General features: G+C 48.0%; 1 protein-coding gene across 1 annotated transcript in view; it reads left to right on the top strand.

Moving 5' to 3' along the window:
• Nucleotides 1-25,805, top strand: part of LOC142312982 (uncharacterized) — a 147,126-nt gene that overhangs the window by 104,515 nt on the left and 16,806 nt on the right. The window contains 2 exon segments of the mRNA XM_075351970.1: nt 10,700-10,797; nt 10,995-11,085. Of these exon segments, the coding sequence (XP_075208085.1) occupies nt 10,700-10,797; nt 10,995-11,085 (189 nt within the window).

Raw genomic sequence — 25,805 nt, 5'->3', positions numbered from 1 at the left:
TGATGATTCCTTTTAGTTCTCGTTCACTTTACTGTATTTTCAGTATGAGTGCTGTCCATAAAATAACACAATGGATCGCCCTCAGACCATTGTTATTGGATGAGGCGGTGCAGATGGGGGATTTTTCTTTCTCACTGACAGAATCTGAGTGTGGCCTAAAATACACTTCCGCAAAAAAAACGTACGTGTCTCACGGTCCGTTTTTCGGGTCAGTGTTCCGTTTTTTAGGGGAGTTTCTCCGGTACGTATGGCATCCATGTGATGGCGTATGCGAGCCGTGTGTGCGTGTGGAATGTCCGTATTGACATAAAATACGTACGTGTGCTGTCCGTGTGCTGTCCGTTTTTAAAGGCCCGCATTCTTACCCAATTAACGATTTTAATCATTCATTATGAGATCCTGGTGTTGTTGTTTGCTTTCAATTGTCCTGATAGATTGGAAACAAGTGTTTCATATTTCGTGATGAAAAACGGACACGGACGAAACGTGCTGAACACGGACATACTCCGTGTGCGGTCCGTGCAGGCACGGACCCATACACTAAAGCGGGTCCGTGCCTGCGTGCTGCCGGCCAAAAACGGACATGTCGTCCGTGTTGAAAAGCGCACACACGTACGTACGACACGGACACACGTTCCGTGTGATTTTACGTATGTGTGCCATCTTCCATTGAATAACATGGGTCTCCGTGTGTACGTGTCTCCGGTACGTGCAAATACGTACCGCACACGTACAAATTACACGGATGTGTGTTGCGGGTTTGTGAGAATAATCCCAGCATCCTTTAGGGCCTTCTGTAAATCGGAGGAGACTCGTCCATTCAGGTCTGTGTCTGCAGAAGCCTCAGATTCCGACCAGCTCCACCATACAGCAGACATTGTGTTACAGATACATTGCGATTCTATAATGGAGGAAGCTGTAAATGGTCTTGTAAATTATTAATAGCGGCTGTAAATACCGGATTGTATATGGACGACAAATAAGAAAAGACTTGTCCTAGTTTTCTGGATGAAGCTGTGATGATATTTTATCCTGCCATGTGATCCTGTTGGACTGGAGAACATTTGTGACAAAATTTCCTAGTTTTTTAGGTTGAAGGTAGACATCCCGTTCCTTGAAAAACTATGCATACCCGATGAACTTTTCCACATTTTATTCTCTTTACAGCCGCAAATAATGGATTTTATTGAGGTTTTATGTGATAACAACACTAAAGCCCGCTTTACACACTACAATGTATCTTACAATGTGTCGGCGGGGTCACGTCGTAAGTGACGCACATCCGGCATCGTAAGGTGCATTGCAGTGTGTAACAGCTACGTGCGATTGAACGGTAAAACGTTCATCACACGCACGTCGTTCATTCCTCATGAATTGAACGTCAGATTGTTCATCATACCCGGGGTAGCACACATCGCAGTGTGTGACACCCCAGGAACGATGAACAGATCTTACCTGCGGCTCCCGGCCGGTAATGCGGAAGGAGGTGGGCGGGATGTTTACGTCCCGCTCAGCTCCGCCCCTCCGCTTCTATTGGCCGGCTGCCGCGTGACGTCGCTGTGACGTTGAACGTCCCTCCCACTCCAGGAAGTGGACGTTCGCCGCCCACATCGAGGTCTTATGGACGGGTAAGTACGTGTGACGGGGGGTTACTCGTATGTGCGGCACATTCAACAAATTGAACGTGCCGCAAATACGATGGGGGTGGTTTTGATCGCATACGATATCGTATGCAGAATCGTAACATGTAAAGCAGGTTTATGTAGCAAACACTTGTGAAGTATAAAGTAAATTTTACATGGATTTCTAAATATTTTAAGAAATATAACTGTGAAAATTATGATGTGCATTTGTATTCAGCCCCCTGAGTAAATACCGTATTTTTCAGATTCTAAGATGCACTTTTGAGGGGTGCGTCTTATAATTCGAATATAGCTTACCGAGATGTGGAGAATTGGTGGGGGGCTGTCTGTGCGGTTCTGTGTGCAGGCGTCTGGCTGCCTGTCGGTGTTGGCGACCGGCTGCCTCTTTGGGCGGTTGGCCTGCTGGCTGCCACTCTGTGCGGGCAGGTGGCCGGGTGGCTGTGCGGACTGCGGTGGCTGTGCGACAGATGTCCCAGTCAGTCTGCGCTCCGAGATTCAAATGATGGCGCCCAGACTCAGCGCGTGCGCAGATAGAGCTCTTGGATGAGAGCTCCATCTGCGCATGCGCTGTTTCTTTGAATCCCGGACCGCAGACCGACTGGGACATTCGTTGCACTGGTTTGCTCCACCACACAACCACTGTAGCTTCCACTGCCACAAACCCGCCGCTGCCAGGACTGCTCCGCCGCTGCTGCCAGGACTGCCCCGCCGCCACTGCTGTCAGGACTGCCCCGCCGCTGCCAGGACTGACCCGCTGCTGCTAGCACCGCCTCTGCCTCCTGTGACCCCGCTCCACCACCGTTGCCACCCCATTCCTGTAAGACAACACCGGAGTATAAAATATGCAAAACACATTTTCCCAGGGGGCCTTGTTCTAGAATCACTGCGTTGAGAAACACGTGATGGTGTCTCCGTGGTGCTGGATGTTGATCTCCCTAAGGTCAATCATCTTTGCTTATGAACACCGGAGTATAAGACGGACCCTTTTTTTTTTTATCTCTAAATTTGGGGTGTGTCTTATAAAACAAAAAATGCGATACTTTGCAGGACCTCTTTTCACTGCAATTGCTGCTGCCAGTCTCTTGGGGGATGTGTCTACCAGCTTTGCACATCTAAAGGTGACATTTTTGCCCCTTCTACTTTATAAAACAGCTCTATCTCAGGTAATTTGGATGAAGGCGTCTGTGAAGCAATTTGCAATTCTTTTGTTTTGCTTTTTATTAATTGTCAGTCTTCCATAAATGCCAAATTTGTGAAGTTTATGACTTATAGTTGTCCTGTGGACAGATCCTCCCTCCTGAGCTCTGGATCTCTCCTGCTTTTCCACTGACCAATGGCTTCTTGGCTGCTTCTTTATAATTACTGCTCTCCTTGCATGAGATGTTGTTTAAGTGGACAGCCATGTCTTTGTAGTTTTGCAGTTGTGCTATATGTGACAACTCAGCATTTGTCCTCTTGTGTGAGCCATGAACTGTTCTTAATTAGGCCAGACATATTGTTCCTTTGATTGGCAAATCAAAAGAAGTTAGCCATTGTTTCATGTCAGACTGACCGGAGCACTATTGTCTGTTAAATGTTGATTGCCTCAGCATCTCTGACTACATCAATCAGAGGAAAATGATGCAGTCAGATTGAACTGAACCAATGAGAGAACGGCTATCTCCCACCAATCTTTTAAGACACAATACCCTGAAATGAGAGCTAAGGGGTATAAAAAGGGCTTTGCTCCTGTCACCACATTCATTCTGCAGGACTTCAGGCTAGGATCCACGGTTTCAACTGGAGGATCACAGATTTGCTTCACTGCTCAATGCTAAACCACAAATTCGCTTGGAGAACCCAGGTGAGGACAGTTTGGTTGCCTGGCTGCTCGGTCAGCTTTATAAGCTTGCTCCTATCTCCTTTCAGTGGGTGCTCGTCAAAAGCGTGGTGCTGCTGGCTGGGATATTTGGGACAGGAAGCCCCAAAATCACAATTATTCTAATTCCTTGCGAGCCAACGGATGGCTGAGACTGTCGCTTGTACCATCTTGTGTTCTTGCTTGGAATGTACAATATGTGTTTGCCTGTTGGTGAACCAATAACGTCTTACGAAGCTGTGGTTCCCTCACCCTGTGTTGTCTGAGTAGTGACCGGACAATGAATCCATGTGACACATTCATGTCTTTTTACATCAATTAAGAAATGTGCTCCTTAGAGCATCTGAGGGCATCACAGCCCGGACCAGACACCCCAATCAGAGGACAATAAAACTTTCACACTGCTTATCTATGAACTGCTCCAATATTTATGGCCACAACAGTTTGTCCTCTTGGCATAGTGATAGTTCTGCTTCACATAAATTGTCTTATTTACTGCTCCATTCTATGTCCTGATGTGTATAAATATGTGACTCTTCAGATTTTGTGTTATACTGAGCCTGAAGAAGAGACCTATGTAGTCTCGAAAGTTTGTTATTATTACCATTTTTTCAGTTAGCCATTAAAAAGTATCAACCACTGAGGACTCTCTGTTCTTTTAAACAATTTTTTTTATCTCTACTGGCTAACACGGTACAAAGATATATTTTTACCTGTATCACCATTTTTAAATAACTGAACCCTGCTTTACTCTTCTCCACAACTTTATCCCTGACCTGTCTGGTGTGTTCCTTGGTTTTCAAGATACTTTTTGATCCCTAATGTTCTCAAACAAAACTCTGAAGCCTTCACAGAACCGCTGTAGTTATACTGAGAATAAATGATACAGGTGACTCAATTTACTAATTATGTGACTTCTGGGGGCAATTGGTCACTCAGGGGCATCATACTACAAGGGGCTTAATACAAATACACATCACAATATTCAGATTTATATTTTTAAATATTTAGAAAACCATCTATCATTTCCTTACACATCACAAATACTTGTTACTTAATGCTGGTATATCACATAAAATCATAATAAAATACATTTACATTTGTGGGAGTAACGTAAAAATAAGTGGAAACGTTCTGGGGGGGTGAATACCTTTACAAGGGGCAAAATTCCTTCAAGACTCTAAAGATATCAGACTAGTTCCCTGGATCAATGTCCCATCACAAAATCTAGTGCTTATAACCTACAATAATATCCTTTTTACGGAAGGCATCCAGGTCCACCTTGAATTTTTGTAGTCTATCAACATTTATCACATCATGTGTCAGAGAGTTCCATATTCTCACTGCTCTTACAGTAAAGAATCACCATCTGTGATTATGATTGAACCTCCTTGTCATCATTGCAGGCCTCAGTTGTAAAAAGTTCATTAGAAATATCTCAGTAATGCCCCTGATAGACTTGTACATAGTAATAAAATCACCCCATAGCCTTTGTGTTTCCAAAATGAATACCCCAAGCCTGTGCTAACCTATCCTCCTATTGCCATCCTTCCATTCCTTTAATGGTCACTGTTCTCTGCACCCGCTCTAGTTCAGTTATGTCCTTCTCATTCACTGGAGGCCAAAATTGTGCAGAATATTGTAAGTATAGCCGCACTAGTGACTTGTATAGAGGCAAAACTGTTCTTGTCCGGAGCATCTATGCCTCATTCACTGCATGCTATTATTTTATCTGCCTTGGCAGCAGCTTCCTGGCACTGGTTGATTTTCCCGTCTTCCCACACACCCACGTCTTTTTCAGTGTCATTATTACGCAGTAATTTTGCCAATTTAAAAAAAAAAAAAAAAAAAAAAAGCATCAGACAAAAAAATCTGGGAACCTAAAAACCTGCAATCAATGGCACACATACAAAAAAAAAGGCAAATACTTGTAAAATAGTCATGTGCGATACAGTACATGTGGAGTAAAAGCCACTTCTTAATATTATTGGATCGAGGATCTTCATTTCGGTTCCCCCAGCCCAAAACTATGAATTGTCTTCTCCTTTATGCCATACGTGTTAGCGGTATTTCTGCGGCCAGTGATCGAATATAAAGTCTCCAGTAATTATATTACTATACAGGATTCTTAATTTTTTTTTTATTTCAATAAATTTTTATTAACATTTTGCATATACAGTGGAACCTTGCTTAACGAGAACAATACGTTCTGGGAGTTGCTTGTTAACCAAGTTACTCGTTCAGCAAAGCAAGATTTCCCATAGGAAACCATTGCAATGCTGACGATTCGTTCCACAACGTGTTAAATGTCCCATCCTGGTCCCCTATTCTGTCATTCCACTCATACACAAACACACACAAACACACAAGCACGCATGCACATATTATATGCTCACCTTACCTTCCGTTCCATCGCCGGTCTCCTGGGACTTGCTGTTCTCTGGTACGGGGCCGGGCTGTGTATCGCGTTACCATAACGACGAGGGAGGAACTTCTTGGCCAGAGCACTGACGTCAAAGGCAGAGCCGCTTGCCTCTGATTGGCCAGCGCGCTGCCTTTGAGTAGCGGTGACAGGAAGTTCCTGCCTCGTTGCGATGGATGCCGATACACAGCCTGGAGTGGAGCGGAGCGGCGAACTACAGGACCCAGGAGGCCGGCGATGAAACGAAAGGTACACTATATTATGTTATATTATATGCTCACCTTACCTTCCGTTCCATCGCAGGCCTCCTGGGTCTTGTAGTTCGGAGGACGTTGCGATGTACCCGGGAACTACAAGGACCATGAGGCCGGCGGTGGAACGGAAGGTAAGGTGAGCATAATACTGTATGTGCGTGTGTGTTTGTGCGTACATGTGTGTGTTTGTGCGGGTCAGTGCACGGTGGATGGACGGAACCGGAAGTGTGTGCAGTGAGGATTTCGCACGTACAGCAAAGCTTTCTCGTAAAGCGGGTTACAAATTTACAGAAAGCTTTGCTTGTTAAGCGAAATTCTCTTTAAGTGGGTTACTCGTTAATCGATGTACCACTGTACAGGTTATACAACCGCAACAAACATGCGGACAGTTGAAAAATGTATCCTATAACAGTAGGACAATAAAATTAAAAGTAAAGACAGGTAACAGATGAAAATTCTGCATAATAGCGTTAGGGCATGCAAATTACACCATGGGAACCAAGGGTAGGGATGATAGGTAATAAAATAACAGGTCCGTCAATCAGGACTGGAAGGACGAGAATTTGGACACCACCCAGGGGGACCAACGAGTCCTTATTTTATTTTTGGTAGACAGATCAGAGGTCAGAAGGAGCTCGTATTGGTAATATTCATTGATTTTTTTAGATAACTTCCAATTTTGAGGGGATAGTTTTCTCTCTCCAGTGGTCTGCCAGACACATACGTGCTGCTATTAGAATGTGTGATACAATTGGTCTCAAATCGCCAGGGAACACATGTAAACCGATCCCCAAGACCACTAGTGGACCGCTCAAACTTCCAGCCAGGCCTGTAACTGAGGCAATAATGTTAGACACCTCTTCCCAAAAGGCCAGATGAGCCCACCACACGTGCCCTAGGGAACAAACACCTGAGCAGCCCTTCCAGCAGGATTGGGGATAGGAACTACGGAATTTGGAAATCTTCAGCGGGGTGTAGTACCAGTAAAAGTGAACTTTCTTAAGCTGCTCAAGATGATTGATACAGGAGGAATATTTCTGCAGGTCGCCAGAGGCGGACCACCATTGTTCTGGTGTCGAGGAAAAAGCAAGAGTCACTTCCCATCGTCTCATATATGCTTGCTTAGGACCATTACCGGGGGAATTAAACACTTTATATACTACCGAGAGGCCGTGTTTTTGAGGGGAGGAGGAACTAAAAAAATACGCTGTATTGGCGAGCAAACAGCATTATGACAGGATAAGGGAAATACACATGAATTTAAAAAATGATGAATTTGCAGATACTGGTAGAAGTTATTTCTGTGAAGGCCAAATTCATCCATTAGGACAGAGAAAGGTTTCAACTCCTGAATTAAGAGGATATCTTTCATGACCATATACCATTCCTCACCCAATTGCCTAACGTGAGGCCATCCACATGAAGCTCCAAGGCTCTAATAGAGAGACTCAAATTTAATCACCTGACGAGTAGAGACCAGATCAGACCAGTAAGAAATGCCACTTTCATTGTCTGCATGGGAAGAGAGGGGGCAAAGGAACTAAGTACTCATGCCTCCAGTAGAAATCTCAAAGTCCCACGCGGGGCCAAGTATTTCTCCATAAGTACCCATCTGTGAGCACTAGAATCATCATACCACTCCTTTAATGCCTCTAGGACTGCTGCTTTATGGTACAAATAAAAATTCGGAACCCCCAGACCACCATGTGAATAACTATAAAATAAGGTAGACATACCAACGCTAGGTTTCTTCCCTGCCCAAATAAATCTGCTCACAACTGCCTGTGTGGCGCCCTGGACTAAAACCCTTGTTGCCTCCCTCCAGGGTCTGATGTCCACACCAGGTGGGGCGGAGCCAAGCGGTTGGCCCTGCCCACCAAGGAGTTCACAGGCCTGGAGGCAGGAAAAGTGACAGTTAGAGCAGTGAAGTCGAAGTGAGAGGAGTAAAGTGGAGAGTGTCTGGGTTTGTGGCCCAGGCACGGACAACAAGGTTGGCAGACGGTGGTGGCCGTCTGCAGGAGTGGTGGATCGACGCGGAACCGTAGGACCGGGGACGGGCGACGGCCCGCCGGTACCGACCGGGGAGCCAAGTGAAGCCAGCACACCCAGGCAGGGACATCGGACCCCGGCTAGGCTTGGAGCCGCCGTCAACAGTCAAATCCGAGTGTGACAGGAACCCCAAGGGTTTCCTAACAGCCAAAGTCCCGTTAGAAGGCAACCGCCCGCACCCTGAGGGTAAACAGCTACCGCCTAAGGCTAGAGACCCAAAGGCCAGCGTCTGCGGGCAAACGGGCTCCTCCGGCACCCATACACCGGGGAGCGGACTACTGTTGGGAACCCATCGTAGTCAAGACAGTACACTAAGGTGCAGGGAAAGACAGCCGCCATCACCTGTCCGGGGAGAGACACAGCAGCCGGCTGTGGGACCCGTCCATCCAGCCATTTGGTTTACCGAGGACTTTGTGCATCTCTTGCTGAGTGAGTACGCCCGTGCCATCCGGCACCGCGCCGCGCTGCCCCTGCAACCCTGCCTCCCCGTCACACCACCGGGCCCCGGGACCACCGACCCCTACCCACGGAGGGGGAAAACAACATCCCAGCTGCTACCCGCCATCGCTCCCGGGATCCCCATCACCAGCAGCGGTGGTGCCCATCTTCACCACAACCCGTGGGTGGCGTCACGGACTAAATTCCCCAAACCAACCACCCCCTTTTCACTCACAGGCGAGGAGCGCCGCTCGAGTCCCCGGATCCAGCCCACCGCTCGAGCCACCGAGCAGCAGCCGCAGCAGCGCCGGACCCGAGCGTTCGCGAGCGCATCCGGCGGCCTCCTCCCCGCCCTCGACACCTGCAGAGAGAGAAACCTCTTGGGGAAGTTCAGGGGAAGACAGCGGAATAAATAGATAATCTTTGGTAGGAACATTATCTTAACTATCTGAATGTGCGCCGTCCAGGAAAGGGGTAAATGTATTTGGTTGTCTATGTCCTTTCGAATGGAATCAAGCAGAGTATTAAAATTCTGCTTGACAATATTGGAAAGTTTACAAATCTTTAGCCCTAGGTACGAAAAGCCGTCCTGGGCCCAAGTATATGGGACAAGTGAGGAGAATCTATCTCTAACAAATTGTGGAACATTAACTGAGAAGAGAGTCGATTTTCCTTTGTTTAACTTGTAATATGAAATCCTAGAAAATTCAAGGAGAGCATTTTTGATCCCTATCAATGATCTTTCACTGTCAGTGCCAGAGAGTATTCATCGTCTGCATATAGACCGATCTTATGATCTACAGGGCCTATTTTAACCCCAGAGATATCCGGGTTGAGCCTAATGGACTCCGCCAGGGCTCCATGACTAAAGCAAAAATTATAGGAGAATGGTGGCATCCCTGGCGGGTCCCATTAGTCAGGTCAAATCCATCAGCGTAGAAGCCTGCTGCACAGACCGAAGCATTTGGCCTTTTGTATAAGGCCATAATAGCATTCTTTATATTACCAGAGGAACCAAATGTGTCCAAAACAGCGTCAACATATCCCCAGTGTACCCTGTCAAACGCTTTTTCCGCATCTAGAGACAAGAATACACCGGGGGTACCACTGCACTCAAGAAAATCCATCAAATCAATCACTCTTCTAGTGCCATCTCTACCCTGCCTCCCTGGGATAAATCCCCCTTGGTCAGGGGAGACCAGGGCCGGCAAAACTGAGAGGAGTCTATTAGCCCAGACTTTTTACAGGATTCTTTATGATGTTACATCGTCATCTTCTCCCCATTCAGGTTCCTACAATATCGGATCCTCTCAGTGGAGATCGTCTATATAAGAGAATTCTCTTGATTGACCCCTCAAGGACGGATATGGACAGGGACAAGATGGCGGAGAGGATATTACACCTCGCCCTAGAGATCCTCTTCCGGCTTACTGGAGAGGTGAGAGATTCTGATGACGTCATATTACATCATTCTTATCTATGGGAATAACAGATGGACAGAACTGGAGAGGTGAGGACTCTGGAAATGTCTGGAGTGAGATTTCTTACTGTGTCTCTCCATAACCAGGATTACACAGTTGTGAAGAAGACCTCTAGTGAGCGCTGTCAGGCCCCTGTGTCTGAGGGATGGGGAAGACCCCTGAGCCCAATCACGGGGCCTCCACCTCACCCCCCGATACATGAGGACATCAATGACCAGAAGATCCTAGAACTCACCTACAAGATGATTGAGCTGCTGACTGGAGAGGTGACACTGCTGGGAATGCTGGGACATTATACAGTAACGCTATGAAGGGATCGGGGGTGACGGTATCATTGTATGTGTCAGGTTCCTATAAGGTGTCAGGACGTCACCGTCTATTTCTCCATGGAGGAGTGGGAGTATTTAGAAGGACACAAAGATCTGTACAAGGATGTCATGATGGAGGTTCCCCAGCCCCTCACATCTCCAGGTAATAGACAGGACTAAATACACACAGCCTATAATTATCTGTATGTAAGGAATGAATTCAGTCCCTGTATGTGTCTCCTCTAGTTCTATCCAGTAAGAGGACAACACCAGAGAGAAGTGCCCGTCCTCTTCTACCACAGGACTGTAAACAAGAAGATCCCGATGTTCCTCAGGATCATCAGGTACATGGAGAGAAGGTGCCATGAAATCTCCCTATGATGTGTAGACGTCTGTGAAGGTCTTGTGCTCAGTCTTGTTTTATCCACCAGTATTATATGATTTATACTTGTGTAATGAGAGCGGTGGAGATGGCAGGATTAGAGCTGATCATAGATGGGACTTCTCCATCTGTCTGTGACTTTTACAATATTTGTTTCAGGGTGAAGATCTGCCCCATATTAATACTACAGAGACATATGTGAGGGGTGAGGAGCGGAGTAAAGAGGAGATTCCTACAGATAACCGCCCAGGTGAGTAGTGACCACTAAATGCAGAGAAGTCACAGATTCTTCTCAGTCACCGGCTGTGGCTGCTTTATCAGGGTTGTTGTCTGGCCATAGGAAATGGTCACCATTCTGCTGCTAGACCCCCACATGCTCCTCCACCCAAAACTGTCCCCATTATTTTAAGCATTGGACGCCCTTCTGTTGGAGTGAGATCTATTTCAGCCAGATCTTACAGGTAGGATCCACTCTATCCCCTGAAATTGGAAGATGTAGAGCCTTAGCGGCCGATATCTCTAATCTGCAAAGCCCAATAATAGCCAACGTAGAATGTGCAGACAACTTAGAAAATCGTGGGAAGGGAAATCTAATCGGTATAGTGTACCCCTAAGAGAAAGTGGAGGGTAATTATGCTGTTGACCTAGATTCTTAGTTTGGTACCATGTACACTACTTGAAAAAAGATTGATTGCTCTTAGTGGGAAAAAGTAGGGATGAGCAAGCCCAAACAATAAAGCTCCGGGTCCATATTGGACACCTTGTGTCCAGTGCTGAACCCCGAACATGGACTTTTTACTGTACGTTCTGTTCTTATTCAGGCTTGTCACCCGAATGAAGTTTATTGAAAGGTTGCAGAGCAGCCAGTTGGCAAGCTTTTAGGCTGTGGGCACTTTCGGAGCCAACGCAGCTATGCCAATTATTGGCATGGTTCTGATTGGCCAGCACATGCTTTAACTCGGCATGTATAAAGGCCGGATCATGGACTCCGCCGCCATTTCGCCTTCACTAAAATAGGGAGAGTGCGCTGTTGTAGTGACGGACAGTGATCGGTGCAGTTACTAAAATAACAAATACATTATACGGATAGGGTGCTGTAGGAGTGAGGGACAATGATGGGTGCATTTACTTCAAAATCAAATACAGCGCTGCATCACGCTATTTTGTGTAACAGTCAACAACAGCTGCATACAGACTTTGTTATCATTCTCTCTATACAGACCCTGCAATAACTTGTTTTTTTTCATTCTTTGACACACATATCGTGTTTTTCGGACTATAAGACGCATTTTTTTCCCCCCAAATGTTGGGGGAAAGTGGGGGGTGCGTCTTATAGTCTGAATGCGGGGCTGCAGCCGAGAATGAGGGTGCTGCGGTGGAGCGGGTCATCGGCGGTACAAGCAGGCTGTAGCAGACTGCCGTGACCTCGTGGGCCCGCTCATTTCATATGCATACATTCTCCCGCCCATCTCTCAGCGCTGAAGCCGGCACTGACAGGTGGGTGGGATGATGGGCGGGGGGTGCGCGCATAGTAGAGAGCCGATCCGTGTGATCACCGCTGGCAACTACAACCTGGAGTGATCATGTGCGGCAGTATTCACTGCTCCCCATGCATCATCATCAGCGCGGGGGGCAGTGAATAAGTAAGGTATACTCACCGTTCTCCTGCAGCATCGCAATGTCCTCCTGTCTGCCTGCCAGCTGATCTGTTTAGAGAGCGGTGTGCACAGGGATGACGTCATCACTGTGCGCTCCACTAGTCTCCACACACAACAGCACGCTGGCAGACGGGAGGACATCGCGATGCGGCAGGGGAACAGCTCCACACAGGTCAGTGGCGCTGCTGCTGACACAGATAGGAGACCAAGCGATGCTGCATGGAGCGAGGAAAGGTGAGTATAAACGTTTATTTTTTTTCAGTGCCATAGGATACAGGCCATATAGCAGGATGGGGTATATAGCATGACGTGGGTATATACCAGGATATGGGTATATTATGAGCAGGATGGGGGTATATAGCAGGATGGGGGTATATAACAGGATGGGGTATATAGCAGGATGGGGGTATATACCAGAATAACAGTTAATGTGTCCTGCGCTCGGAATGGTGCGGCATCCAATGCCAATTTAGAAGAAGAAAAGAGGAATCCAGCGTTGGACATATTGTTTAAAAAATCCTTTTCTTTATTTGAAAAATTGTTAAAATCAAGCAGATGAAAAAAAGTACATCATGGGGAACCAACAAAACAACGCGTTTCGACGCTCAGGTCTTAATCATGTTCATCATGAACATGATTAAGATCTGAGCGTCGAAATGCGTTGTTCTGTTGGTTCCACATGATGTACTTCTTTTCATCTGCTAGATTTTAACAATTTTTCAAATAAAGCAAAGGATTTTTTAAACAATACGTCAAACGCTGGATTCCTCCTTTCTTCTTCTATATACCAGGATAGGGGTATATTATGAGCAGGATGGGGGTATATACCAGGATAGGGGTATATTATGAGCAGGATGGGGGTATAATAGAGGATGAGGCTAAATTATGAGTAGGATGGGGGTATATAGCAGGATGGAGGTATATACCAGGATGGGGGTATATTATGAGCAGGATGGGGGTATATACCAGGATGGGGGTATATACCAGGATGGGGGTATATTGCAGGATGGGGGTATATTATGAGCAGGATGGGGGTATATTATGAGCAGTATGGGGTATATAGCAGGATGGGGGTACCGGTATATTATGAGCAGCATGGGGGTATATAGCAGTATGGGGGTATATAGCAGGATGGGGATATTTATCAGGATGGGGGCTATACCAGGATGAGGAACATATATACAAGGATGAGGATCATTACCAGGATGGAGTACCTTAGTACAGAATTCGGGGACATTACCTCCATAACAGTGTCAGCAGCAGATCCTCGCCCCAGAACAGTGTGCCATGACTGCATTTTTTGCTTAAAATTTTATTTTCCTATTTTACTCCTCTAAAACCAGGGTGCGTCTTATGGCCCGGTGCGTCTTATAGTTTGAAAAATACGGTACATCTAATAGGGGACATGGCTGTGGTGGTGTTGCTGGTGTTGTAGCTGCTTCAGGGTGAGGATGTGGTAGATCTGTTCCTGCTATGCTCCAAACTAAAACTCCTTCCTCTGGTGCACGCAGGCTGGTCTTCGTCATCTCTTAGCCCCAAGTACCGCTGCATGAATGGTGAGTCCAGAACATGTTGAGGCAGTTTTAGATTTTATGGCTACCAATGCCTCTAGTTCCTTTGCATTGTCCTCCACCTGGTCCATACTTGAAAGCTCAGAATCGTCTCCTAAGTTCCATGGTCTTCTTCTTTTCCCCTCAACCCATTCAAAATCAGACAAGCAGTGTGAGCTACAAGTCATGCACAGTCACGTATGCTATTTGATGACTCTGTTGACTGGGGTCCTGCGGCCCATCCACCTGGCCCTGCCCCAGAGGTGGAAGAGACTGAGTGCACTGACGATCAACCACTTGATGTGTTGGAGGATGAGTCAGTGGGAAGGCTGGTGGGCACGGCCTGCCGCAAGTGGAAAGGTCCACATAACTACGGATACGTGGACCAGTAAGCATGGTCAAGTACAATGTATCTCTCAACTGCATAAGGCGCCCGGCGTTCAAGTACATGTCCTACCACCACCTCGGATCGCTGGATATTTGTTGGTCAGTGTTGCCTGCTAATCCTACTCCGCTTCCTCAAACACCTTCTTATCCGGTGATAGTGAGGCTTGCACCACCAACTTCAGCTCAGCCAGGGGTAAACGACAGCAGGCGATTCTTAAGCTCATCTACCTGGGGGACAAACCTCACACCGTGCAGGAGCTGTGGACGGACATAAAAGAACAAACAGATGACTGGCTGGTGACTGTGGACCTACAGCCCGGCCTTGTGGTGTGTGACATTTGCCGAAATCTCATCACAGCTCTGGGCCTAGGCGGCTTGACACACATCCCTTGTCGGGTGCATGTGCTGAATTTAGTGGTGCAGAACTTCCTCAAAAATTACCCACATATGTCAGAGCTTCTGCTGAAAGTGTGGGCAGTATGTGCGCACTTTCGCTGTTTTCACCCTGATGCTGCTCACCTGTCTGCACTGCAGAGTCAGTTCGGCCTTCCCACTCACCACTTCATATGCAACATACCAATACCAACAAGGTGGAACTCCACCCTGCATATGGTGTAGAGACTGCGAGCGGCAGCAGGCAATAGTGGAGTTTCAGCTACAGGACGCACGACAGAATCGCTTTGTGGACGAACAACACTTCACTACCAACAAGTGTGCCTACATGCAGGACCTGTGTGCTGTGTTGCGCTGCTTTAAATACTTTGAATGCTTGGAAAAAACAGCTGTCACCATTTCTCACCAGGGTCTGTGGCCTTAGTTTTTAACAAAGTTTTACTTGTCACCAGTGTGCAGCTGGGTCTATGGCTTCAGTTGAAAAAATAAATAAATAATGAGTAGTGCCTGTGCACCAGGTATTGCGCCTCAATCTGTCACAAACCTGTAACTGCGGTGCAGCAGGCAAAGTGTTGTGAAACTCTGAAAACCATCTGTATTACAGCTCCATGCAAGAGTGTTGGATCTCCAGCAATTTTGGCTCTGAACATCACCTGGGAAAATAGGCTGTTAGGGGACTTTTTAAATCAGGCTTTCTGGGGAGGGGGTAATCTGTAAATTTAAAACAACAATACACCTCCAACTGATGACAGCTTGTTGTTGCCTCTGGGCAACGTGGATAACATTAGCAAATCTTCACTGCAGTGACTGTCAAGTGACCACAAAGTTCCCCTGACTTTTACCAGTGCTGATTACTGGGTGGCCACCCTTCTGGATGCCCGTTACTATGCCAAGGTGCCATGGTTACTTCAATCACTGAAGCGTGGCAGAGTCCCATCTGCATCATGGCCACAGTACCACCAAACCCAAAAAATGGAAACAGACTCTTATTCCATTATTCAAAGCTGTTGTATTCAGACAGAACAGCCTGCTGTGAACAATATTTTTTTTACAAATAAATGCTTTACATTCCCAAGATAGACACTGATCAGCATGGGTCAAGTCTTAACTTGCTGGACTGTGCACTGGCAGTAGTAAGTCTAGCTGGCATACCTCTGGCCCAATTACAAATTCAACTATGAGTGTCCACCAACCGGAGCAAAAAATTGGCTCCAGTGAGGGAACTGTTAAAAGAGGCAGTCTAAAGGGTGGTTTACATGAGACGAGCTATCGTGCGATGCATCGTCGGGGTCACGGTTTTCGTGATGCACATCCGGCATCGTTCTTGATGTCGTCTCGTGTGACACCTCCTAGTGGAGCAGTATCGCTTACAAATCGTGAGTTGTGTACTCGTCGCTAGGTTTCATAAAATTGTTTAATTAAAATGGCGCCGGTTGTTCATCGTTTCCGTGGCATCACACGTTGCTCCGTGTGACACCACGGGAACAATGAACACCGCTTACCTGCGTCCCGCTGCACCCGCCGGCTATGTGGAAGGAAGGAGGTGGGCGGGATGTTTACATCCCGCTCATCTCCGCCCCTCCGCTTCTATTAGCCGGCTGCCGTGTGACGTCGCTGTGATGCCGAACGTCCCTCACACTTCAGGAAGTGGACGTTCGTCGCACACAGCGAGGTCGTCCAGAAGGTAAGCATGTGTGACGGGGGTTAAACGAGTTTGTGCGCCCGGGTAGCGATTTGCCCGTGACGCAAAAATGACGGGGGCGGGTACGATCGCTCGTGCTATCGCACGATAGATCGACTTGTGTAAAGCAGGCTTAAAAATTGGTGCCCTTCTGACAGCGCAGAGTTGACACTTGAGGAGCAAGGGCATCTTTTGTCAATGTCACTTCTTGAAAATGAGCAAATCAGTGGGAACCTCAACAAGTCAGGCCCCTGTCACTTCTGGTTTTTGAGCACTCTGTCGGATGGGGTTCCGTGGCCCATCTCTGTTTTAATTGGGTGCTGTGTGGCTGTGAGCATTAACATGGTAAAGAGGCTGTTTATGGTCCTTATTTTTACAATTCGGTGGTCTGTGGTGGAAATCTGTCAATCTTGGCTCTGTGGGGAGCTGGGAATCCAGGCTACATAAGGCAAATTTCTTAAACTTCTTGCTCTTGGGGGGAAGTCTGGAAATCTTGGCTGTGTGGGGCAACTGCTTAAAGAGGCTCTGTTGAGGCCTAGATTTGAAATTTACACTCTGTGGTTAAACTGTTAATCTTAACTGTGTGGATGAAGTGGAAATACGGGCTCTGTAGGGTGAACTGGGAATACGGGCTCTGTAAGGTGAACTGGGAATACAGGCTCCGTAAGGTGAACTGGGAATACGGGCACTGTACGGTGAACTGGGAATACGGGCACTGTACGGTGAACTGGGAATACGGGCACTGTACGGTGAACTGGGAATACGGGCTCTGTAAGGTGAACTGGGAATACGGGCTCTTTAAGGTGAACTGGGAATACGGGCTCTGTAAGGTGAACTGGGAATACTGGCTCTGTAAGGTGAACTGGGAATACTGGCTCTGTAAGGTGAACTGGGAATACAGGCTCTGTAAGGTGAACTGGGAATACAGGCTCTGTAAGGTGAACTGGGAATACGGGCTCTGTAAGGTGAACTGGGAATACTGGCTCTGTAAGGTGAACTGGGAATACTGGCTCTGTAAGGTGAACTGGGAATACGGGCTCTGTAAGGTGAACTGGGAATACTGTCTCTGTAAGGTGAACTGGGAATACAGGCTCTGTAAGGTGAACTGGGAATACAGGCTCTGTAAGGTGAACTGGGAATACAGGCTCTGTAAGGTGAACTGGGAATACGGGCTCTGTAAGGTGAACTGAGAATACTGGCTCTGTAAGGTGAACTGGGAATACAGGCTCTGTAAGGTGAACTGGGAATACAGGCTCTGTAAGGTGAACTGGGAATACAGGCTCTGTAAGGTGAACTGGGAATACAGGCTCTGTAAGGTGAACTGGGAATACAGGCTCTGTAAGGTGAACTGGGAATACGGGCTCTGTAAGGTGAACTGGGAATACTGGCTCTGTAAGGTGAACTGAGAATACTGACTGTAAGGTGAACTGGGAATACAAGCTCTATAAGGTGAACTGGGAATTCTGGCTTTGTAAGGTGAACTCGGAACTCGGGTTCTGTAAGGTGATTTATTTTATTTATTTATTTTTTTAAATTGTTGGTCTGTGGAGAATCTCTCAAATCCATCTCTGTGGGGTCACTGTTAAAATTTTTAGGTTCTGCATTTACTTGCTATGTAACCATAATTGCTATGGTCACGAAGCCCTTTAAGTCATTTACCTATCCACATTTGTTTGCAGGGCAATTGTCTTGCTCTTACCTCCATTTACGTTCCTTTTGCAGCCCTTACTACAACCATTTTACAGCCCAGAACTTACACTCCCCATTGACCTGTATGGGGTTCGTTGTTTGCTGCCAAACCCATTTTTTTTTTTTGGCCCACGGGTTCGCTTATCACTAACCATAACTACAAGATTCTTATTGTTTCTCCCACCGAGAGCAATGAATCCATCTTCCTAGAATCTCGGCATCTTATTGATGGATCTTCCTTCTCTCCCTTCTGCTGAATGTGCTGATAGGGTCGTTTTAAGCCAAAGTCCGGCACAGAGTAACTGTAACATATGAGGGAGGTTAGAATTACCCCACAGTGGGTACATGGAGGCAGGGCAGCCCACCCACATGATTCCCAAAATTAATTCGAAAAAAAAGGATAGTAATTAACACATAAAGTTCTGATATTTATACCTTCAAGAGCCTGAAAGATATTTTCTCTGTTTAGAATTGTACAAATGTCTATTATATAAGAACTTGTACTGGAGCCGTCCATTTTTTGGGTCCGAGAGGCAGAAAGTAAATGTCTAATATTTCTTCAAGAAACTCATCTGACAGAAAATATTGGCCCCTACAATAGTTTGGATTGCCGAGAGCCCCCGAGCCACATACTCCAATTACTCCAGATGTGTCACCTCTAGTTACTAAATCATTGCTGGTGAAGGCTGTCGGGGTGGAGGGTGATCATTTTAGTAGATGTGTTATTGTCTATAGTCACAGTTTTCTCTATAGTAGTTAGTACCAAAGCCGCTCTTATTTCATGGCTTTCCACTGCAGCCAGTTTTCTGCTCCTATCCAGGCCCCATTTCTCCATTCTGACATTTGTCACTTTACATGATAACACCTTTGTAATGCTTAAGGGGAACCTGTCACCAGATGAGCCTATAAGCTGCGGCCCACCAGATGGCTCTTATATCCAGCATTCTAAAATACTGTATATAAAAGCCCAGGCCGTTCTGTGTAACGTAAAAAACACTTTTATTATACTCATGGGAGAGTGCTGATCCTCCAGCTGCAGTGTTTCCTCCTGTCCACCAGAGGGATGTCTGCTCAGTCCTAGAGGAGGATTCTGTGAGGAGCAAAGGACAGGAAGTGAGAAGCAGTGAGGAAGAACATTGGAGAAAGACACTGAAGTGGAGGGGCTTCCTGACAGCCTGCTAATTTCTGTGTGAAGAAAGGCCACACAGCTAAGTGCCAATGTTCAGAGACCGTTGCCAGGGAGATGCAAAACTGTGATTGAAAATGATCTGCATCTGAGGCCTTCTTACTGCTGCAAAGCCGAGCCATGAGGTGATCTGCATCTGAGGTCTTCCTAGGAGACTGGGACTTGAGCCTGAGGACTACTGTCCCTATGATTGTCGGTGCCAGAGAGAACTGCTGCGCAGCGAAGCCCTGAAGTGATCTGTCCTTGTGATTGCTGGTGCTATAAAGGACAGTTGCGGAGGTGGACGTGGAGCGGATACCCCTTTGCCCGGAGACCTTCCTGGATAAATATGTTTAACAGTGAGTCCTGAGCTCTGGCCTGGCCTATATCTTTGTGTGCACCCTGACTCGGTAGTGGTTTGGCGCCAACCCAGGTCACCATTGCAGTACTGAATGTTACTGTTTGTGTATCTCTGCTAGCAGGTGTTTAACCCCTGGGGTACTTTCCTGTATTGGTTATATGTGTGCAGGAAGGGCGGGGAATTAGAGTTTCTGTCAAGATTGTTAATTGGTGTACTGGTCCAGGGACAGCTCCTTAATACACCCAGTGATTTACACCTTCTAGTGCTTCCAGAAGTTCCTGGTTAGGTAAATAGATCCTGCTGATTCCTGTCCCACTGCAATCTGTCCCTGACCCAGAGCGCTGATCCTGGTTTGGTAACCGGGTGTTTGTACATTTATTGGTGGCTATATTCACTTTGCATATTGAGATTCATCTCCAGTTTCCTTTACCGGGTTATAAAGAGTTTGCAATTAAACTTAAGGACGCTTTACATGCTGCGACATTGCTCAAGCGATCTCGTTGGGGTCACGGAATTTGTGACGCCCATCCGGCCGCTTTAGCGATGTCGTTGCGTGTGACACCTATGAGCGATTTTGAATCGTCGCAAAAACGTTCAAAATCGCTGATCGGTGACATGCCCCCCTATTCTCGATTATCGCTGCTGCAGCTAGCGATGTAGTTCCTCATTGCTGCGGCAGCACATATTGCTACGTGTGACACCGCAAGAACAAGGAACCTCACCTTAACTGCATCCGCCCGCAATGAGGGAGGAAGGAGGTGGGCGGAATGTTACGTCACGCTCATCTCCGCCCCTACACTTCTATTGGTCGGCGGTTCAGTGACACTGCTTTGACGTCACTGTGATGCTGAACGAACCGCCCCCATAAAAAAGGAAGCGGTTCGCCGGTCACAGTGACGTCGCTAGGCAGATAAGTCCGTGTGACGGGTCCGCGCGATGTTGTGCGCCATGGGCAGTGATTTGCCCGTGTCGCACAACCGATGGGGGCGGGTACGCACGCAAGCGATATCTGTCACGATATCGCAGCGTGTAAAGTGGCCTTTAGTCTGGTCTCGTTCCTTTTTTCATGACCCACTGTATCCTGGTAGTAACCCCTCTTGGTTTCACATCTTGGCATAGTTGTCATGATACAGCGTAGTCATGGACAAGAGTGAGGAGGGGAAACAGTCCCTCTGTATCAGCAGCACCACTGGTGGTAGTGAATTCACCAGTTGTGGCTATGGCTCCTGGGGGATATGTGCCGTGGGAAAAATATGGCGTTACCGGACTGGACAGAAAGGGTGCAGAGTGTCTTGAAATTGTGTAATTTAGCTCCTGAACTGAGGGCTGAGGTAGCATTGAATGCTTTAGAGGGAGATGCCAGACGGACTGTAGTGGTACTGCCAGAGTCAGAGAGGGACACATTAGAGAAGGTTCTAAAATTGTTAGAAGGGAACCTGAGAGGCCACTCCAGAGTGGTGTAATTGTGTGCTCTTTTCTTTAATCGCCCCCAGAGGGAGCACGAGTCCCTGATGCAGTACTACACCGCCCTGCAAGAAACTCTGAATGAAGTGTGGCACTTGGAGCCTGACGTCATGGGGGCGTTCCGGGATGTGGACCGGTTACTACAGGACCAGTTCATCACCGGCCTGGGCAACAGATTCCTTCGAGATACATTACAGGAACTAGTCCGGTCCCGCCCAGAAATGGCCTTTTGGGATGTCTATCGGGTCGGTATTGAGAGGGGGGAGGAGTCTATGCCTGTGGCTGAGAGGGCCGTAGCTAGTGCTCACATGGCTGGAAGCACGGGTCCCACCCCTGACTCTAGGAACTTGACAGAAGTGGTACTAGCCCTGAGAGAGGAGCTGACAGATCTGCAGTTGAAAGTCTTGACGATCCAGAGTGGAGGGAAGCCACCTGCTGCACCGGTTTGTTCCATGCCCGTCCAAGCGCAAGAGTCATGTGGGGAAACTGCTCGGGAGCGACCATTACACTAGACCTGTCTGCTGGAGATGTTATCAGCCAGGTCATCTCGGTCGCGACTGGCAATCCAATGTCACCCCAGAGGGAAGGTCGTCGGCGTTAAACTACCAGCCGCTGCTGTAGGAGGGCGAATGACAGCGGCATCTTCCTCACAATGCCTTGAGGGAGAAGAATGTGTTCTTTACTCCAGCAGTCCCATCTTGGAGGCCGAATTCAAAGGCCGGAGAGTGAAGTGCTTGGTAGATACAGGGTCGGAATGCACCATCATGCCCTGGGAGGTGTTTGAACGCTATTTTAGTCAGATGATAATTCCGGAAGACGGTCAAGTGATTCACCTTACTGCTGCTAACAATGGGCAACTGTCGGTGAAGAGGATCGTTTGGATGAGGCTTAGACTATTTGCCAGGATGTTGGTTGGAAAAGAGTAGTGCTGGTGGACCACCCTCCTCGTAGGGGGATGGAAGTGACGCTCAGAATGAATGTCTTGAAAGACTTGGATCATCGCTTGTATGCTAGAGAGGGACCTCGGTACTGGCGAGTGTCAGTACGTACCGACCTACGCAGAGAATGTTGCATCAGCTGGTGAGAAGCTGTGACCTCCAGAGGAACGCTGTCCTGAGACGTCAAGTGGGCATTGTCAGAGTGCCCTCCAGTGGTCCGGTAGTGCTAGCACCAAGACAGGAGCAACTCCTAATGCTCCCTGTGACAACTGACCAGAGTCTAAAATGGAGTAGAGCTAGTGCTTGAACCCGCTCCAGGGGAGGCGTCATCTGTCAAGACACTTGTGGCCCATGCATTGGTAGTAGTGAAGGATAGGCAGGTACCAGTCAGATGTATCAATGTACTGGATGAGGAGGTCACCATTCTGGCTGTGACCTTGTTAGCAGAAGTCTTCGTGTCGGAAGGGGAGGCACTCCGAACACAGAATTCCGACTTTATCCGGATCACCGCTCAGCCTGGACCTATGCAGTAGAATTGGCCACGCCGGAACAGGCTACCGCTGAGTGGAATGGATGAACGATCATGGATCAAATGAAGGTGGACAGAGGGATGCTGACTCCTGCTCAACTTGGGCAGTTGGAGACTTTGTGGGAATTCCAGGAAGCCTTCTCGCAACATGGTGATGACTTCGGCTGCTTCCCCACCATTGAACATGAGATCCCCACAGGAGACACTTATCTGATAAGGGAGCGTTACCGGCAAATCCCACCAAAGCTCTACCAGGAGGTGAAAGTGATGGTGGCCAGTATGCTGGAGAATCAAGTTATTTGCAAGAGCCAGAGTCCTTGGGCGGCCCCGGTGGTCCTTGTACGAAAGAAGGATTGGACCCTTCAGTACTGTGTTGACTAACGGAAGTTAAACGCACATACGATACGAGATGCCTATCCATTACCGCAAATTGAAGAGTCGTCTCTGTGCTGGGCCAGGCGAAGTACAATGCTCACAAAATTAATAACACATCCTAGATCTGAATGAATGAAATATTCTCAATGAATACTTTATTCTGTACAAAGTTGAATGTGCTGACGACAAAATCACACAAAAATCATCATGGAAATCAAATGTTTTAACCAATGGAGGCCTGGATTTGAAGACATACACAAAATTAAAGTGGAAACAAGTCAAAATGAAAATCAAAACAAGAGAAAATTAAAGTGGAAACAAGTCAAAATGAGGCTCAGTATTGTGTGTGGCCTCCACGTGCCTGTATGACCTCCCTACAACGCCGGGGCATGCTCCTGATGAGGTTGCGGTTGGTCTCCTTAGAAATCTCCTCCCAGACCTGGAATAAAGCATCCGTCAACTCCTGGACAGTCTGTGGTGCAACATAACGTTGATGGATGGAGCGAGACATGATGTGCCAGATGTGCTCAATCGGATTCAGGTCTGAGGAACGGGCGGGCCAGTCCATAGCTTCAATGCCTTCATCTTGCAAGAACTGCTGACACTACAGCCACATGAGGTCTGGCATTGTCCTGCATTAGGAAGAACCCAGGGCCAACCGTACTAGCATATGGTCTTCCAAGGGGTCTGAGGATCTTATATGGGTACCTAATGGCAGTCAGGCTACCTCTAGCGAGCACATGAAGGGCTGTGCAACCCTCCAAAGAAATGTCACAACACACCATTACTGACCCACTGCCAAACCGGTCATGCTGAAGGATGTTGCAGGCAGCAGATCGCTCTCCACAGCGTCTCCAGACTCTGTCACGTCTGTCACATGTGCTCAGTGTGAACCTGCTTTCATCTGTGAAGAGCACTGGGCACCAGTGGCGAATTTGCCAATCCTGGTGATCTGTGGCAAATGCCAAGCGTTCTGCACGGCGTTTGGCAGTGAGAACAACCCCCATCTGTGGACGTTGGGCCCTCAAGCCATCCTCATGGAGTCGGTTTCTAACCGTTTGTGCAGACACATGCACATTTGTGGCCTGTTGGGAGAGATTTTGCAGGGCTCTGGTAGTGCTCTTCCTATTCCTCCATGCACAAAGGCGGAGGTACCGCTCCTGCTGCTGGGTTGTTACTTTCCTACGGGCCCCTCCACGTCTCCTGGTGTACTGGTCAGTCTCCTGGTAGCACCTTCATCCTCTGGACACTACGCTGACAGACACTGCAAGCTTTCTTGCCACAGCTCGCATTGATGTGCCATCCTGGATGAGCTGCACTACCTGTGCCACTTGTGTGGGTTGTGTTGTTGTGTGGGTTGTCTCATGTTACTGTACCGCCTCGGGCTTCGGCCGGCTGCTGAGCCGCTCGGGTCCATGCTCGTCGGTGGGTGGCTCGAGCTCCTCCCGGACCCGGGGGTCACGGCGCTCTGAAAGGGAGTTGGCGCTACGTGTAGGGATTTCAGTGGGGAAGGTTCATGGCCGGGGCCGTGGAGCTTAAAGGTGTAAGTTCGTGACGCCACCCACGGGTTGTGGAGAATGTGGGCACCACCGCTGCCGTTAACTAGGCTCCCGGGGACGGTGTTATGCAGCCTGGTGTTGACCCCTCCGTGGGCAGGGGGTGATGGTTCCGGGGCCCGGTGGTTGTGAGTTGTGGGCAAGATGGTGTGGAGCCCCCCAGCCTAACAATATCAGCCAGCAGCCGCCCAGAATGGCTGCATCCATTAGATGCGACTGTTCTGGGACTCTACCCGGCTCTTCCCGATTGGCCCTGGTGCGTTGGCAATCGGGGTAATAAGGAGTTAATGGCAGCCCATAGCTGCCACTAAATCCTGGATTAATCATGTCAGGCATCTCCCTGAGATACCTTCCATGAGTAATCTGTAAATTACAGTAAATAAACACACACACACGAAGAAATCCTTTATTAGAAATAAAAAACACTAACAAATTCCCTCGTCACCAATTTATTAACCCCAACAAAGTTCTCCATGTCCGGCGTAATCCACGGACCACCAGCGTCGCATCCAGCTCTGCTGCATGAAGGTGACAGGAGCAGCAGAATACACCGCCTCTCCTGTCAGCTCCACGCAGGAAATGAGGTGAGTAGCGCGATCAGCTGAGCTGTCACTGAGGTTATTCGCGGCCACCACTGGATCCAGGGGAACGGTGAGTATGCGAGAGGGGTACTCCATTCAGTCACTCTGGTGATTAGCGGTCACCGGTGAGTCCTTCACGGGTGACCGCTAATCAGGACGCGACACAGACAGAGCCGCGGCATGACAATGAAGTCGGGTGAAGTTCGCCCCAGTTCATTCTCTACGCGCGACTCTGTCTGCTGTCAGCGGGTATGTATCTACGACATCACAAACACGCATAAATTCACACGGACAACACATACACTTGTCAGTTATTTCTCTCATGCATAAACGGACAACCAACACGCACACACGGCTAGCATACGGCATTCACACATATGGCACACGGACACAAAAAAAGGACACAAAAACGGAAAACGAAATCGAAAAACGGACGTAACACACGTGCGTGTTTTTTCACGGACGTGTGAAGGGGACCTGACCGATACACCGGAGTCTCTGGTAAACCAAAAAGCATGGTGGTCGGTGCACGCAGCCGGCTGCGCTTTGCCCCTTTCTCAGGTTGGTGGTTCCCGCCTTTCTCCTGCACCTCTTTGTAGAACTTGACTGCCTATGCTTCAGCAACGGTAGTCTGCTCCCCGGC

This window comes from Anomaloglossus baeobatrachus, chromosome 5 (genome assembly GCF_048569485.1).
Source record: "Anomaloglossus baeobatrachus isolate aAnoBae1 chromosome 5, aAnoBae1.hap1, whole genome shotgun sequence".
Lineage (NCBI taxonomy): Eukaryota > Metazoa > Chordata > Amphibia > Anura > Aromobatidae > Anomaloglossus > Anomaloglossus baeobatrachus.
Note: the sequence above shows the minus strand (reverse complement) of the source record. Positions and strands in the feature narration are given on the sequence as shown.